This window comes from Schistocerca serialis, chromosome 11, assembly GCF_023864345.2.
Source record: "Schistocerca serialis cubense isolate TAMUIC-IGC-003099 chromosome 11, iqSchSeri2.2, whole genome shotgun sequence".
NCBI lineage: Eukaryota > Metazoa > Arthropoda > Insecta > Orthoptera > Acrididae > Schistocerca > Schistocerca serialis.
In genome coordinates, this window is record NC_064648.1 from 65,211,462 (window position 1) to 65,230,728 (window position 19,267).

Consider the following 19,267-nt stretch of genomic DNA (forward strand, 5'->3'; position numbering starts at 1 on the left):
CTTGATACTTGATCTTGGTGGTAATACCTTCAGTTTTCGGTTTTGTCCCCACGAAAAATTCGCGTTTTGTTCTTGTAAGGAATCCCTCGGTTTGAACCCTGTTAATATTATTATCCCCAAATTCGATGTCGTTCGCTTGTCTGCTTCGCAGCGAAATAGTTTGCTCCAATTGTTGGAGCGCTATCCCCAGGTTCTTACTAATTGCTTGGGGGTTACTGACTGAATTCACTATAAAATTCAGCTGGTTGATGATATCCCGGTATGCCAAGCTCCAACAGTTATCACCTCCCAAAATGTGTGTTTTACGAAACAAAATTCAGGAGATGTTAGCTAATGATGTCATTCGGCCATCCACATATCCTTATGCTTCTCCAATGTTTTTGGTCCCCAAGGAGAATGACAGGGATTATCAACCCATGGTGGACTATCGCCAGCTCAACCAGAAAGTAATACTGGAGTCAGTTCCCATGCCTGAGCTCCATAATTGCTTCATCTGGTTTGCCGGCACCCGTTGGTTTTTGGTGCTCAATCTTAATCAGGAATACCATCAAATTCCCCTAACAGAGGATTCTAAACCAGTAATGGCTTTTGTTAAGGATTGGAACCTATTGGAGTTCAATCATGTTCCGTTCGGACTTGCCACTGGAGCTGCTGTGTTACCTTGTTCATTGGGTAATGTCATGGGAGATCTTAAATTTAATTGCCTATACAAATATTTAGATGATGTTGTTGTTTATAGTTCTAGTTTTGACGAATATCTCAAACATTTGAGTTTAGTTTTGGACTGTTTGGGACAAGCTTGTTTAACCATTAAACATAATAAGATCAACTTGTTTCATCATCAGATTTCCTTTTTGGGACATTTGGTCTCGGCATATGGGATCAGGATCGACCAGGAACGAACGGTTAGTCTGAGACGTTTTCCAGACCCCAAAATAAGGAGGAAATTGTGAGATTCATTGGCATGGCCAACTACTTTCATAAATTCGTGCCCAATTTTGTGCAGTTAGCCGCCCCCCTCCATTAACAGCTTATGCAGTCAGAACAAAGAGTTCCAGTGGGGAGAGAGCCAGCAGGCAGCGTTTGAGGGTCTCAAGACTGCCGTGACTAATACACCAGTACTGGTAGTTCCTGATTTCAATAAGACCTTTATTCTGCGGACTGATGTGTCCAGGGGAGGCATGGCTGCCGTACTCATGCAGGAAGTCGATTGGGATAGACGGCGTGTCGTCTATGCCTCGTGTTGCCTTTCTGAGACTGAGAACAAGTATTCTGTCTATGAATTGGAAGCCTTGGCCATCCTCTTTGCTCTGGAGAGGTTTAAATTTTACCTGGAGCATCAACAATTTTGTTTGGAAACAGATAATCAGGCATTGAGTTGGGCACTGGCTCGCCCTAGAAAGACCGGATGTCTCGCGTTGGCAGTGCGAATTTCAGCATTTCGGTTCCAGGTCAGTCACATAAGTGGAGTTGATAACCAGGTCGCAGACGCTCTCAGCCATGTATTCAATCCGAGCAAGAAGAGCTACAGGGTGATCAATTAATTGTAGGATGTGTTCTTGGCGAAATCCCATCATTGTTTGTTGACATTGCTAGTAAACAACGAGAAGATCCTTGGTGGGGTCCCATTAAGGAGGCCCTCCTCTCTGGTAAGCACATTCTGCAATACAATTCAAGTGAAGGTATCGTATGTAAGCAAGTTGGTAAGACCGGACAGTCCAAAATTTGTCTTCCTCAGCTGTTGGTGAACCCCATTTTCCAGTATTTTCATAACCCTGTTATTGGGGGGGGGGGCATTTGGGGGTGGCTAAGTCTCTGGGGAAGATTAGTCAGCAACTCACTTGGCCTTCCATGGGGCATCAAGTAAGGAGGCTCATCAGCCACTGTGATTTGTGTAAGATGGGGAAATGTAATGATGGCACACATGTGGGATTGTTACAGTCCGAGAGGGAACAGAACCCTATGGATAAGTGTTTTATTGATTGTATCTGTCCCCTTCCTCACACCAGTCATGCCAGTAAATATATTTTTGTCATTGTCGACACTTTTAGTCGGTTTGTGTGGCTTTTTCCCAGTCGGGGAATCACAGCTAACCACACTATCCAACATCATACTAAAATATTTAGTGTCTTCGGCCCTCCCAGGACTGTGGTTAGCGATAATGCCTCGGCTTTTACACCTCGCCAGTTCAAGCATTTTTGTTTTGGGAATGGTGTTTTTCATATGACAACAACTCCATATTACCCTCAACCCTCATTTGCCGAATGTTTTAACCGTAACTTGAAGGCGGCCTTGATCATCTACCATACTGGATTCTTCAACAAGCATTTTATTGCTCTGAAGTACTGTTCCATGTACCTGAGTATAGAGTTCTTTCACAAATATGGAGGTAAAAGATTTTTCACTAGATAGAGAAGCATTCGGGGGAAGAAATCTGTTTTCATACTCTGCCAAACTATCTATACATTTTCCACTTCTGTGAAGCAGCCTAATACAGGCAAATGGGTGTTCTGCAAAACATTATGGTTAACATATGACTAGCCTTACACAATGGTGCTGTGACAAAAATTGGTGATTCATTACTTTTGTCTTGAGTACCTTGAATTTTTATTGTGTTGAAAATATAGCAGCTGACCACAAATTCTCTATGATATACAGTTAAAAAGAATGATATTATCTGGAGTGGATTATCAAGCATCTGATGTTATGCTATTTAAATTGTGTAGCTGATTTGTGGAACTAATGTTATTTATTGCAAAACACATGGTTATGCTATGTCAATATGTGCTTGCAGCAATGTAATCTGTCTGTAACATACCATCCACAGTTAATTGAGATGCTTCTTCAAATCATAGTTTATACAATATTACACCATTTAATTTCCCATGTAGACTATGGAGCAGTTACGAACGAACTAATAGTGAGGCTAGCTTCCTTTTCTCTTTTGTGTTGAAAACCATTGTAGGTAATGCAGTATACTTAATTCATTGTATTTTTATTTTGCTATTACTGTTCTTCAATTTGTGTAGAATTCGGCATCTGAGAATGATTGTCTCGATGAATGTGACCCACTGAGCATGGCAGATTATCAGGTAAGCCATTCATCACTTTTAGCTATTTGAACTGAGTATATCATCTTTCTTTTGTTACAACTTTATGCTACCAGATAGTTCTCTACATAGTGAATATTACATTAAAGAGGAGAAATATGAAACAGTTGATGATGACTGAGTGACATTATTTGATACTGTGGAAACCTCAAATGTACTTGTGATTTGTGTGCTGGTAGAGCTCACAGAAAATATAAGTTTTTATGGGCAGTGAATTTCCCATTAGTGAATTACTGTGTAAGTAAATAACTTTGTTAATCTTCTTGTAATATAAATTCAAATTATTGTTTAACCTTGCATCTAAAGTGAACATATCAAAGCAGTAAATAATTATGACTGAGAATGAAGTGTGATAGAACTGTTGCTGTTTATGATGTATATAAATGATTAGTAGAAAGTGTTGGGAGTGTTATTGTGTTTGCAGATGATGCAGTTGTCTATGCCAGAAGATAGTAACGATTTGCAATACAGCTAACAGAGGTTTGATGAATGATGCAGGTTATGGTAATCAACCCTGAACGTGAAAAAATACATATGTGTACATAAGTAGGAAAAGAAATCCACCACTGTAAAACTACACTATTGTTGACGAACTGCTGGAAACAGTGAAGCTTCATGGCAGATTAAAACTGTGTTCCAGACCTATGCCTTTCGCGGGCAACTGCTCTACTGTCTGAGCTCCCCAAGCATGACTCATGCCCCGACCTCACAGCTTTACTTCTGCCAGTATCTCATCTCCTACCTTCCAAACTTCACAGAAGCTCTCCTGCGAACCATGCAGATCTAGCACTCCTGCAAGAAAGGATGTTGTGGAGACATGGCTTAGCCACAGCCTGGGGAATGTTTACAGAATGAGATTTTCACTCTGCAGTGGAGTGTGTGCTGATATAAAACTTCCTGGCAGATTAAAACTGTGTGCTGGACTGAGACTTGAACTTGGGACCTTTGCCTTTTGTGGGCAAGTGCTCTATCGTCTGAGCTACCCAAGCACGACTCACACCCCTTCCTCACAGCTTTACTTCTGGCAGTATCTTGTCTCCTACCTTCCAAACTTCACACGGGGCATGAGTCATGCTTGGGTAGCTCAGATGGTAGAGCACTTGCCCATGAAAGGCAAAGATCCCGAGTTCGAGTCTCGGTCCGGCACACAGTTTTAATCTGCCAGGAAGTTTCATATCAGCGCACACTCTGCTGCAGAGTGAAAATCTCATTCTGCAGGAAACAGCATCTACCATAAATTCCCTAGAAGTAACTATCCAGAGTGATCGTAAGTGGAATGAGCACATAAAACAAATAGTGGGGAAAACAGATGCCAGATTGAGATTGATAGGAAAAAATCTTAATGTAACTTATTCATGAAAGAAGGTAGGAGCAATAGAAGAGATAGAGAACATCCAATGATTAGTATCACATTTCATCACAGGATCATTTGGTTGGCACTACAGTGTTACAGAGATTCTCAACAAAGTTGAGTGGCACACACTACAAGAGAGCTGTTGTTCATAACAGAGAGGTTTGCTATTGATATTTTGTGAGAGTATTTTTGGGAAGAGTGTGATAACATTTTACTTCCTCCCACATACATCTCACAGAATGACGACTTTGAGAAAATTTGAGGTATTAGAGTCAATGCAGAGGCTTACTGATGGCCATTCTTCCCACACACCATTTGCGATTGGAGCAGGGAAGGAGGATAAGTGATTGGTACAAGAAGTACCTTGCACCACAAACTGTATTATTTATCAAAAACCAGTTTTGATAAAGTCACCATCTTGAAGTCACTGACATAATAACAGAAACAGGTGGTAAATTAATTGTGTGTGTTAGCTTAGAAAGCTGGTGTTCTGTGTAGAGCTACTATTGTAGAAATAGTATAATCTTGATAGGTTCATACACAGAAATAGCCAAGTATCACTTAAGTTGTTCAGCAAATGTGGATTGATTTAGACTAATTTGCAAATCAGTGGAATGCACCCAAACTCCTCTAAACAAGGCTGTTAACTTATGACATATATCTTACTTGAGCTGTGCTGTGTAAAATGACTAAAAATGACTATTGTACAGACAAATGTAACCTCAATGACTGACTTCTTAAAAAAGGCCTATTGGAATATCTAAGTTTTATAATGTTAGGTGGATTATTGTGCATATTACATTATTTTTTCATGAAGCAGTACAATTTAGAAATATTGTTAACTAGGTGGTCAGTATGTGATAAGTTTTCTGAGCCTAGTTTATGTTTATAGAACATTTCCTGTACACTCATTTTCGATTATGTAAACAAAACTTTATGGCTTTGGAGTACAGTCTGGCACCAGATGATTACACTAGTGTATGTGGTTTTTTGTTTGTACTACCATGCCCAAAAGTATTGGAATAATCTGAATTGCATTTCGCATAATTTGTGTGCAACCCACATAGTGCAACTCTACTAAAAGTTCTCCGCTCTCTTTCTGTTTTACAGTCATTTGACTATACAAAATTGGTACTACAAGAGACCACAAGATATAACTGCTCTGTATGGTTATCTATTCATATGCAAATTAATGTTGCAGTAATGCAGTTATCAGAAAATACGTGACTAGAGATGATACAGCCATTTCACTTCTAAAATAAAATATATTACAATAAATGATATTTTAAAAGGAAAGTTTCAACATGAAATCATGTTACGAACATTTTTACACTGGACTGGAACCAAGGACTGCATCCAGCAACTATTGTTTCTGTTAACTAACAGAGAAAAGTATTAAGAAAGGTTTCAGTCACAAGTACCCAACTGTGCACTGGTTTAAACTTGAAGTGACACAGCACATAGTTGTGTGTTGGATGGGGATTCAAACCAAGCATCTAATCAGATTGTTAACCAAGCACAATCAAATGCTAGGTATAAAAAATTGAGAGATGACAAACTGAAATGCTGAGATGAAAAACTTTGAACAAGGTACCTATCGTGATAATTTTCTAGCCATCAGTAGACTTTAAAAATCTATTTATTTCATTATGATGCACACATGTTTCAACTGGAAATAATGTGAGAATAATTTCTGTGCTGGGTGGGAGTTGAAACTTGCACATCGTTGTTGACCACTCATTAAGAGATATTGATTATAGAGTTCTTTGTAACCAGTATGTACTATTGGCCTGTTGGAACATGAAATTATATGACAAAATCTGTATGTCTGGGAGTTGAAACCGGTACCAGTCCTTAAAGTTCAAAACGCATCGCGAGATATTAATAAAAATCTAAACCATTCGTGACTTGTAGTTTCGTGTGCACATGCTTCAACTTAAAATGACATGATGGAAAGTTTTGTGCCAGATTAGGATTTGAACTGACAAACACACTCTTTGTCGAGACATTTGGGAGTTCGGAATCTTGGGGAAACAATGAAACAGTGTAACTGCATCATCTCACCCAACAGATCCCAGTCCAGCATCAACATCTAATATTACTATATAGTAAGAAATAAGTGTCTTGTTACTTCAGATGATGATTGGCTGATTAATAGAAAGAAATTTCACATGTAAGAAACCAAACTGGCGACAGCTGTTACCTGGTGTGGGTTGTGCCTCTGTCAAGTCCCAATCTATACTGACTGTCCTGAAGTAGGTAGCGAAGGGACATCATGTTTAATGTGGATTTGCAACCACTGTGCAACTCTGTTGTTCAGCTTGCATTACCAGATGTGTAGAGGGTCTGTATCTGCTTGCTAAAAATGGTTGTCTGATGTATGAATTGAGCCCAGACCTTAAGCACATGTAGCTACAGTCATTCCAACAGACCACCAACATTTACAGAGTGTTGTTTATGATGGCATAATAATGAAGGATGATCCATACTGGAGGTTCTTTACAACCTCTCATATACATTCATTTCGTTGTTTGTCCACATTGATATTGACTAGCTGTCTTGGCTTCACTGTGCCTATTTTTACTTTATTTTTTAATCACATAAGTAAAATCACATAACAGCCAGTTGCATGCACTGGCAACACACTAGCATGCTCAAATTTCTGCTGGGTATGTTGAACCTATGCTGATGTATTTACACTGGTGTCCTAACTTAAAGCAACAACTGCTACTTCCCCATACTGTGTCTAATTCATGACATAATCATGCAGACTGTCAATAGATGCCAGTACAATCATGTTCTGCATGGAAGATGGCATTCCAATCAACAGACAACCATTTCAGCAATGACATCAAGTCATCTGTGAAGCAGGGTGGTGTCTACAAGGTAGTCCCACATACACAATTACTGTGTACACAGTCATAGATGGTGCAGTATGACACAGAGAAGACCTCTACAGACACTGTGCTGTGGAGGGCCATAGGAAGAATGGAAGCAGGAGAGTTGCAAACAGATGTGACCCGATGGCTCAATGTGAATCATTCTGTTGTTTCTTGGATGAGGTGACAGGCTATAGAGACCAAAACCATGTCCTGGAGACGAGGACAGGGCCAAGTATGTGTGACATCTGAAAGAGTGAACTGTTATTTGGCTGTAAGGGCATGATGGTACCACTTTAATCTGCTTTGCAACTGACATCTGACCTTGCAGTATCCCATGGACATGTTGTTTCAAGACAAATGATTTACAGAAGCCTTCAGCAGAGTGGCCTTTATTGTTGGAGACCTGCTGTCTGTTTACCTCTGGTATGGCTTCATCGAAGGGAACCTCTAGAGCGGAGCTGTCAACATGCCACCTGGATGGTTGAACAATGGGCTACTGTTCTTCTCACAAATGAGTCCCAATTTGCTCTGGAGAGTGATTTTCAATAGACTTGCATCTGGAGGGAATGTGGAATACGATTTCGGAACTGAAACAGTGTGTAAAGAGGCCAATATCAAGGAAGATTCCTAATGTGTAGGCAGGGATTATGTTGATCACTCAGATACTTCTTCATGAAATTGTACAGGTGAATCAGCAGGATTTAATTGCTGTCAAGTACAGTGAAGAAATCTTGGGATCTAATGCATGGTTGTTGGGCAGCACTGTGGGCCAAGACCTCATATTGATGGACAATATTGCTCGATGTTATAGAGCATGGGTGGCTGATGTTTTTTTGGAAATGGAACATACTGCAGACATGCCATGGCCTGTTCACTCTCCCAATTTGAATCCTATTAGAGCATGTCTGGAATGCATTAGGGAGATGGGTTGCATCACATCAGCATCCACCAACCACTCACCAAGACTTAGAAGCAGCTATGCAGGAAGAATGAGCATTATTGCCTCAACATAAGAGTGATGACATCATTCACAGTGCACTCCACCATTGTCATGCCTGTACTGCTGCCAGATGTGGTCACACCCTTTACTGAGCACGTTAACCAGTTGTCGGAATGTGTGTATTGCAAGTCTGTTAAGTTGGAAAAGAATTAAGAAAGTGTTTGTCTACCATTATGCATGTTGCAGTTGATTATGTTCTGTACGCTTTACATTATTTCTACTTTACAATTACCTGTTTATGTTGTTTTATAGCAAAATAAATGCAACCTTACAAAATTTCTGTTTGTTGCTTTAATTTTTTACTCAGGTGTATTTATGGTCTCATAATAAATATGCCACATGTAAACACACAGCCAGATATTGAGCCTTCTCACATCTTTACATTTTTAAACCACTTTTCATCTTGTATAATTCAATAGATACGGGTGTAGTGACCTTTTTGCGTGCAGCATATTATGTGAAGATTATTGAAATACGTATGTAGTCCTCAAGGACAAATTCACCAAAAAGTTGGATAAGTGCGAGTATGACTGCCCTCCAAGGGTTCTGTACAAAATTAAATTGTGTTTATAGATGGTGGTGGTGATGATAATGACAATGATAATGATGATTTTTGTTTGGCATAAAGCCCTGGTGCAAGTCTTATGTTAGACACCACTTTGATGACATGCATATCCTTAACCTACCCCAGGTATCCAGCTAGGGAAAGAGGATTTACAGTTTAACATAGGATCCAAAGTGTGTGCTGTTTCTGGTTACCCCTCACAGCTTTGAAATGTGAAGGGTGGATTAAAAGGAAGACTGAAAACTAAGTGATCTGATAAAAAATTGTTCTCACAACCTCCCAGTTTCCAGGCACATGCTTTACCACTAGATCACCAGGACCGACATGTATATGCGTGTAAATGATTTCATGAGGTAATTTGTATCAAAATATGTTATGCGTATGGCCATATGTTTTGATTGCATTAACTTAGAAGCTTGAATTAATTACACTGCAAAGGGGCCACAGACATCAGTATTTCACATAAACTTTAATTCAGTATTTCTACCCATTGGTTGGTCCTAAAAAGAAAAAAAGAAAAGAAAAAGAAAAAAATGTGAGCCTTCAAAATGTGATGATATGCAGATAGTGGCACAAATATCATTTTTTGTGTCAAGAACTGCATCCCAGAGCATGTGTCCATCACATTTTGCATATGTTTGAACAAGTGAAACACTTTGTTCTTGCAACATACAAAAATTGACTAAGGAAACTGTGTATAGTGTTGAGTATTAATTTGTCTCTGTTGTTTTTGTGTTACATTCAATAAACCAATGAGAACACTATGAAATATGGTCTGTGCTAATACAAATAAGTGGCAATTTGTCAGGATACTCTTATGACAAAAATCTAGCTTAAAAAAAGGAATACTGTTTGCAACATGAGACTACCCAAAACATCACACATTAGCAAGTTATTATGCACTTGTGAACTTCCTAGTGGAGTCTCTTGTCCTACCGAACAAGAATTTTGGGATTACCACAAAAATATATAAACCTTGCAGTGAGGGTAGACCCACAAATCCAGTTGACAAATTATTCAATGCCACACACAATCAACTGAATTCTCTATTCACAAAAAACTTGTGCTGGTATAAGGAGAAAAATATGTTTTAACAAGGATGCAATGTCACAGTTTCTTAAACTTTTTGCATTTGTATCTAGTGGGTACTACATTGATACTGGGATGAGACCTAAGTTGGTAAAGTGAAGATGTCCTTAATGGTTTTAGCTAATGTAGTATTCCCTGTATGAAGTGGTAATGTTACCATTTAGGCAACCACTCAGTATGGCTAACTGTGTGTTCTCACTGTGATATTTTGATTAACAGAAATAATTAGTAGTGTTAAATATAGGTTATAGATTCCGTGTGGAATGACCTTCTGGGAATCAAATAATAAACTTGACACCCCAGTGTTACACTTTAAGAGAGAATCCTTCAGACTATTTGTTGGAAATGACAACAGAATTGCAAGTGAATTTAACAGGACAATAGTGAACCACACCACGATATAAGTTGATGGTCGTGTAGTTGCCAAATGTATTCTATAATGTTGCAAATTCTCCACTAGTGACAGGAGGGATATGTTTGCTCAGCTGACATGCTGCGCTGATTAACACTTGGATGCCCACCTTTAGATGATGTGCCAATGCTGGCTGTTACTACCTTCACTGGCAGCCAAAATACAATTTGGATGTAAGGCATAATTATGAATAATATCTAGCCTCACAGACTGTAATTGAAACATCACAAATAAAGAAAAAGGGAATTACTATATGGCAGTGCTCTTCAGTAGATGTAAGTATTTTTTCTGTCAAACGAAGAAGCTGACATACCAGATGCAGTTCATTTCATTTCATTTCCCGTCAGTAATCATTATGAGGAGATGACACTTTTTATTCTTTTGGTCATTATGGACTTATCAGCAAAAAAGTGCTCTTGTTGGAACAAAAAAACTGAATATTATTCTATTTATTTAAAAGACTCTAACTAAGAGGTGGGGTATCAGTAGCATCATTCTATCTTCCTCAGTAGTTTCAAAAATGTTACCAAAAATTTTTGCTTGCTAACATATTTGTGCTCTTTTTAACATGCAAGTCACCTCTCACTCACACCCGCTAGCCTATCACAGTAAGTCACTTATGCACACATCCAGTCCTATTTACTCATTCTCTATCACTCTTTCAGCCCATCTCACTATACTTCCCTCTTTGTGTCTGTCACTGTCTCCTGTCTTACAGCCACAGTTTCCTTTGTTCTTTCCTACTACTACACCCCCCCACCCCCATCTCTCTCTCTCTCTCTCTCTCTCTCTCTCTCTCTCTCTCCCCCTCCCTCCCTCCCCCTCTCCCCCTCCCCCTCCCCCCTTCCCCCTTCCCCCCTTCCCCCTTCCCCCTTCCCCCTTCCCCCCTCCCCCCCCCCACTTGAGCCATTGACTGTCTCTCATTATCACTGGGTCTCACCCACTTCCAATTTCTCCTTGTCTGGTACTGTCTCCGGTCATTCCTTGGCACTGTTCTGTTACTGTCAACTATATTCCACTGCCATTGTGTTGTTATCTTTTTCTCACACTGCTGTTCTTACCTTCACCCTTTCTGTACCACAATTTTTGTCTACTGTGTTCCAGTATTTGTTGCGTTTCTGTTTCCCAGTGACACTGTCTCTTCGCACAGCATAAAAATTGTGAATATGTTAGCAAGCCAGAATTTTTCAGAAAATTTTTAGAAGTGGTAGGGAAGGTAGGATAAGGCAAGTTTTCAGTGTCTTTTACATAAACAGGAAAATATTAGCATTTTTTGTGCTCCAGTAGGAGTGTTTTTTCATTAGTTACATTCTTTCCCCTGCTGCGTCAGGGCATGTAACCATATGAAAAACCCATATATTGTTCAGTAAAATTTAGATGGTTTACCTACATGAAACTGAAACAATGTAAAACTAATTTTGCACTTCAGACCATATTTTAAGTCCAAAAAATTGTGGCATGTGTTTCAGCACTACAACATGGGGTTCTCAGATGGTACAGGAAACACTTTACAGCATAATCAAAATATCCACGGGTATGCTGCCGGTCTATAGCGTCCAACGGGCACGATATTTCGGCGATCAAACATGTCGCCATCATCAGGTGAACTGACGGGCTGAGCTCCTGTGAACGTGCCGGCACGGAGATCCGTACGCTATGGCTGCTCAGAGGGAACTGGGTTCGGTCGCGGCGGCGGCCGATTTAAATACCCTCCGCCCGCGGCGCGCTCCCTCCGCCGTCCGCGCCCAGCGCCACGGTCGTGCGGTGGAACAGATTGCGACGGCGTCTGAGATGACGTCGGTGTGATGGCTCTGTCCGCCGTGGTCGTCACAACTATCCGTCTGCTCGATTTACTCTTGATTAACCCGATCGCTGGTTCCCAAGCCTTGCTAAGATTATAGCCACAGTCACGGTTTATGAGGTCGTCATTGGTGCGAATTTCGATGGCCTCTCTAACAACGCTGTCCCAGTATCTCGACGTCTGTACCTGAATCCTCGTGCGGTCATACTCCATGGCGTGATTTTCCGACAAACAATGTTCAGCGACCGAGCGAGGTGGCGCAGTGGTAAGACACTGGACTCGCATTCGGGAGGACGACGGTTCAATCCCGCGTCCGGCCATCCTGATTTAGGTTTTCCGTGATTTCCCTAAATCACTCCAGGCAAATGCCGGGATGGTTCCTCTGAAAGGGCACGGCCGACTTCCTTCCTCATCCTTCCCCAATCCGATGAGACCGATGACCACGCTGTCTGGTCTCCTTCCCCAAAACCAACCAACCAACCAACCAATGTTCAGCGACCGCCGACTTGCTCGGATACATCAGTCGAGTGTGCCTCTGGTGTTCACAGCATCGATCCTCGACGGTACGCATTGTCTGACCAATATACGACTTGCCACATTGACACGGAATCTGGTACACGCCGGCCTTCCTCAAACCGAGGTCATCTTTGGCGCTCCCCACCAGTGCACGAGTTTTATTTGGAGGACAAAACACAGTTCCGACCCGGTGTTTCTTCAGAATGCGGGCGATTTTTCCCGAGAGTGCGCCTGTGTATGGAATAAATGCAGTGCCTACCTCCTCCCTCGTGACTTCATCCATCTCAACAGGTTGTGCTGCAGTGGTTGGGCGGAGAGCACGTTGAATCTGCCACTCTGAGTACCCATTTTTTCGAAATACAGTTCTCAGATGTTCCAATTCCTGGGGTAGACTCTCTGCGTCAGAGATAGTGCGCGCCCTATGTACTAGAGTTTTAAGTACCCCATTCCTCTGTGAAGGGTGGTGGCAGCTGTCTGCATGCAAATACAGATCAGTGTGCGTAGCCTTCCGATACACCCCATGACCTAGGGTGCCGTCAGCCCTTCTCTTGACCAAGACGTCAAGGAAAGGTAATTTACCCTCCATTTCAGTCTCCATAGTGAATTTGATGTTGGGGTGTATGGAGTTTAGATGTGTAAGGAAGTCAAGGAGTTTATCCATACCATGTGACCAGATGACGAACGTGTCGTCAACGTAACGGAAAAAGCAAGTAGGTTTCCATACGGATGACGACAGGGCTTCCTCCTCGAAGTTCTCCATGTACAAATTCGCTACCACCGGTAGCTACCATGGGTAGCCCACTCTCACCGGTGGTTCTCCATGTACAAATTCGCTACCACCGGTAGCTACCATGGGTAGCCCACTCTCACCGGTGGTAGCGAATTTGTACATGGAGAACTTCGAGGAGGAAGCCCTGTCGTCATCCGTATGGAAACCTACTTGCTTTTTCCGTTACGTTGACGACACGTTCGTCATCTGGCCACATGGTATGGATAAACTCCTTGACTTCCTTACACATCTAAACTCCATACACCCCAACATCAAATTCACTATGGAGACTGAAATGGAGGGTAAATTACCTTTCCTTGACGTCTTGGTCAAGAGAAGGGCTGACGGCACCCTAGGTCATGGGGTGTATCGGAAGGCTACGCACACTGATCTGTATTTGCATGCAGACAGCTGCCACCACCCTTCACAGAGGAATGGGGTACTTAAAACTCTAGTACATAGGGCGCGCACTATCTCTGACGCAGAGAGTCTACCCCAGGAATTGGAACATCTGAGAACTGTATTTCGAAAAAATGGGTACTCAGAGTGGCAGATTCAACGTGCTCTCCGCCCAACCACTGCAGCACAACCTGTTGAGATGGATGAAGTCACGAGGGAGGAGGTAGGCACTGCATTTATTCCATACACAGGCGCACTCTCGGGAAAAATCGCCCGCATTCTGAAGAAACACCGGGTCGGAACTGTGTTTTGTCCTCCAAATAAAACTCGTGCACTGGTGGGGAGCGCCAAAGATGACCTCGGTTTGAGGAAGGCCGGCGTGTACCAGATTCCGTGTCAATGTGGCAAGTCGTATATTGGTCAGACAATGCGTACCGTCGAGGATCGATGCTGTGAACACCAGAGGCACACTCGACTGATGTATCCGAGCAAGTCGGCGGTCGCTGAACATTGTTTGTCGGAAAATCACGCCATGGAGTATGACCGCACGAGGATTCAGGTACAGACGTCGAGATACTGGGACAGCGTTGTTAGAGAGGCCATCGAAATTCGCACCAATGACGACCTCATAAACCGTGACTGTGGCTATAATCTTAGCAAGGCTTGGGAACCAGCGATCGGGTTAATCAAGAGTAAATCGAGCAGACGGATAGTTGTGACGACCACGGCGGACAGAGCCATCACACCGACGTCATCTCAGACGCCGTCGCAATCTGTTCCACCGCACGACCGTGGCGCTGGGCGCGGACGGCGGAGGGAGCGCGCCGCGGGCGGAGGGTATTTAAATCGGCCGCCGCCGCGACCGAACCCAGTTCCCTCTGAGCAGCCATAGCGTGCGGATCTCCGTGCCGGCACGTTCACAGGAGCTCAGTCCGTCAGTTCACCTGATGATGGCGACACGTTTGATCGCCGAAATATTGTGCCCGTTGGACACTATAGACCGGCAGCATACCCGTGGATATTTTGATTATCAAATACGCCGGGAGAAACTCAAGAATCACACTTTACAGCATATTTCTCCATGCTGTATCACTTTATAAACTACATGTTCACCCAACAGGGGATTTTACATGTACAAGTAGGATAGATTTGAACCTCTACATCTTAAAAACAGACAAAAGTGTCAAGAAAAGTTAAAAGGGCATTAGACATTGGGTTCTGAAGAGTATATCATAAAAATTTGCTGGGTTTTGGTATGGTGACAACAGAAAAATGTTTAAAAAAAAAAAAAGTGGGGTTTTCTGTGGAACTGCTCATGATCTACTGGTGCCTCCACAAGTCCCATGAAGCCCACTGTAGACCCATCGAATTCAAAAAGAACAAACCAGTTTGCTCCATTTGCTTAAGCTGGAGGAAGTATATAATATTTATACTTTGACCATGTCCTGGATGATAGTCACACTGAGATAATCCTTCTGTTGGGTATACAAATGGTCCCTATGGCTGTCCAAAACACTTGAACCTACCTTTTTGTCATGAACAGAACCTGAGGGACAAGGAATGGAAAATCCTCTTTCTATGTGCAGTGTTTTGCGGCATATTATGTTTTGGAACCTATTCTTCCAGTGGTATGATATAACCTTTCAAATGAAGAAAGTGAAGTGGGCTTAAAAACACTCGGTGGACCAAGTTTTTGTGTGTGTGTGTGTGTGTGTGTGTGTGTGTGTGTGTGTGTGTGTGTGTGGGTGTGTGGGTGGGTGGGTGGCAAATCTGATTCAAGCTTCTGTTGATGTGAAGGGAGAAGCAACTGCCATCAGCACATGTAAAAAGGAACATAAAATACAGACAGTATTGTCTGTAATACCTGAAATTTGTCTTCACTAAGCAAACCTGCCATTCATTCTGCAATCATCTAAATAATGAATAGTATCATATATTTGGAGGGATTACAACATAATCACTGATGTCACTTTGACAGTGAAAGTACATATGATGAATGATTGTGTCAAAATGTGGTGCACTTCAGATGGAGGGAAGCTAAAATACTAGTAAGGTCAGACAACCTGAGTGTGGGGTGAAGTTTCTACAGAATCCTTCACAGGTGGCAATGTTTGCTTTTTGTATTAATTCCTGATTTTTGGTACTAGCAAAGCCTCTGGAGTATCAGATACTTCATATGAGAATTAACATAGTGTAAGTGCTAAAGGCAGACTACTACATGAAATAGTTCTCAACATTATGAGTGTGATGCAGTTTGTCCCTAATTTTAATTTCATTTAATTTTAATTAAATCTTCTGAAGACATGCAGAATGAGCTCAAACTCCTCTGAAAGTACTGTTATGTGCCCCGTGAAAGCTGAGAGCCAATGTTATATTGGTTAATAGTCAGGACTAATTGCAGAGATGCATGAAACTCTTCATATTTGTACAGGAGCAACTAGGTTACTACAGGTATTTTGTTAATTCCAAGCCAGTTCAAGAACATTCTTACATGTAAGCAACTTATCATATGGTGTCCCCTTCTCTCCTGTTTCCCTCATGTATTCTCACCTCTGTTAATTGTCATTACTAATTGTGATATGCATAGTATACAAATGTTGCAAGTTACTGCTACTGATAGTGATACATCCTGTAGAGAAATCTTACAGTTTTGGCATCCTGGCACTCCCCTCTGCTTGGTGCCACAAGTGCTGGCTTGTGTTGTTTAGGCCTAATACAGGTCCTGTTAATTCCATACATAATTTGCATAAAAACCTAATCATGTGGTGCACAAGTGAAATGATGGTTATGCACATGTTCCATGCATTACAATTTGATAATCAGTTCACTGCCACCCATCTTTGAAAGTTCTGAATTTTACTGTAAGTTAGCATGTCCTGTGTGAAAGTTCCCAAGAGTATAATACATTTTTGTAGAGACTCATTCCCATCTACACCTCACTTTTGGTGCACTGCCTTGCTTGACGAGTTAGTGGCTTTTTGCAAAAGCTCTAAACAAACTGATGAAAGCAAAGACACTGGCTGCTCCTCAATGTTTTATCATATCAGACAAATGCCTAATGTATTCTTATTATTGGAATGGATTATTCTAAAACTTTGGACAGAAACTTTCACTTTTGACAATATTTATGACACAGTTATATTTTCATTTAAAAACCTGAAAAGAAGAAAGTTGATTCATTTAAGATGCAGTTTTTCAGAAGAATGATGGAAATTGACTGATAAGAAATGGAAACCTGCCCTGCAGAAATAATGACAAAATGAATACTTGCAAAATATTAGGCAAAACACAGTGACAGAACACATGTTAGGACAGTACGAAATAACTGTCATGGTACTAGAAGAGCTACAGAGGGAAAAAGCTGTAGAGGAGCTGCATCAAATTAACCAGGAGAGTAAAGGTAAAAAAAAGCTTCATTAGAGAATTTTGCATATGTTTTTGCAGTTGTAGTCTTTGTCCAAAGATTGGTTTGATGCAATTTTCTTTGCTAATCCAGTAAGTGCATAACTCTACATAACTACTGCAACTTGCTCCTACTTTGACATCCTTCCGTATTCAAAGCTTGGTCTCACTCATCAGTTCTTACCACCACCCCCTACCCCTACACACAACTCCCTCCATTACATTGTCACAATTCCCCCCACGGGACTCACAGCTCTTTCGTGAGTTGATATGTGACACACATGGGACCTCGAGCTATTGTATCCCATTCTTCCTTCCTGGGCTGCATTTCCTGCCCAATTCCCCTCCTCCCCCCTCGGCTCCTCCTTCCCCTTTCTTTGTGTTCTTACTCATGTTGACCTGGCTATCCACCTGGTTTCCTGTATTCCTTCTGGTTTTTGTTCCCCGTACTGTTTCCTTTTCACCCTTACATTTTGGCATTTTTGTTTCCCTGTGGAGTATGACCCCCACTTTTAAATTTTCCCTCTGTAATATGAGCCATTTGAGGAAGAACTTCCTCCCTAGCATCTACAATGTTGATTCATCTTCCCCTTCCTTCTGCTCTTCCTTCCCTGCCATAGCCCCCCCCCCCCCCCACCCTGCTATGTCACCAGTGTATGTAGCCAGCTCATGGGATGGGATGTTATGGACCCATGTGGCTGAGCCCCCTGTCAGTATAGGGATCATAGTTATGATACCTGTGCTGCTGCTCTCCATATGTGAGGAGGGAGCCTTGTGTTCTGCCATGCGTGTGTGTTAACTGTCATGACCATTGCTCTCCACGCTCATCAGATTCCAAGGTTTATAAGAAGGAAAAGATCAGGAGTATAAGTCCCTTGATCATTTATACTACACTGAGCCTTGTCAGAAATATGAACAACTTCACCCTGTGTTGATGACATCTAACTTTGCCTGTTATGTCCTTTCCTCTCCTCCTTACCCCAGTCTCACTCCCCTTCTCTCACCCTCCCCTGTGGTTCCCATGTCCTCCCCTCTGGGTGCCTATCCCCTTTCTCAGCCAGAGAAGTGGCACTGACTGGTGATGGGGCTCTTTCCCAGGACCTCCTCCCCCTGGCACCTCTCAGGGAGAGAGAGAGACCCACAGTCTGTGCACCACAAGGTTGCCTGCTGTCTTTCGGTTCCAGATCTTGCAGAAGCCTGCTCCCCCTCTGTGCTCTGCCCTTCTCGAACTAAGGAAGAGAAGCAGAAACATAATTTCTAGGACAACCCTACACCCCTCTCAGTACCCCTGAAGGTGCCATCTCCCACCTCCTAACCTGATTCTGACAATTTGTGGCTGTCAGCTCGTCCTCGTTGGTGATGGATAGTGTCCCAGTGGCGCGATTGAATCCACCCCATTTGCTTCCCATTTCGATCCCTTTCCTTGTTTATTCAATAGAACTGTAATGGATTCTATGGTCACCTACCGGAGTTGCAATACTTATTTCCTTTTACTTGGCAGTTTGCGTTGTTCTTCAGGAATCTCATTTTACTAATGCTCACTCCTCAACCTTTCATGGGTTCTGTTCTTTCTGTCTGAACTGGGCCAGCCTTCTGAGGGCTTCCAGGAGCGTTTGCACATTGGTCCATACAAATGTTGTTAATACACAGATCCCTCTGTGTACCACACTGGAAGCAGTTGCTGGACTCTGCATTCGTGGTTTGCAATCTCTATCTCCCTCCTGACAAGCAGCCTACATCTGCACCGCTAACTACTCTCCTTCAGCAACTCTCCCCTCTCTTCCACATTCTTGGGGGACTTAATGCCTGTCACCTTTTCTCATCTAGTCAGGGGCTCGTCGCTGACAAATTTAAATTTCTTGCAGACTGCAACCTGTGCCTTCTTAATGACTGTTCACCTACTCACTCTAGCGCTGTGTATGGCCTTTTCTCTGCCATTGATCTTTTGCTCACTTCCCCTACCATTCT

General features: G+C 42.2%; 1 protein-coding gene across 1 annotated transcript in view; it reads left to right on the top strand.

Annotated features, from left to right (window-relative positions):
* The window catches only part of LOC126427263 (uncharacterized), a 131,897-nt gene that overhangs the window by 50,131 nt on the left and 62,499 nt on the right, over positions 1-19,267 (top strand). The window contains exon 6 of the mRNA XM_050089516.1: positions 3,030-3,092. Within this exon, the coding sequence (XP_049945473.1) occupies positions 3,030-3,092 (63 nt within the window). The remainder of the gene's footprint in view (positions 1-3,029; positions 3,093-19,267) is intronic.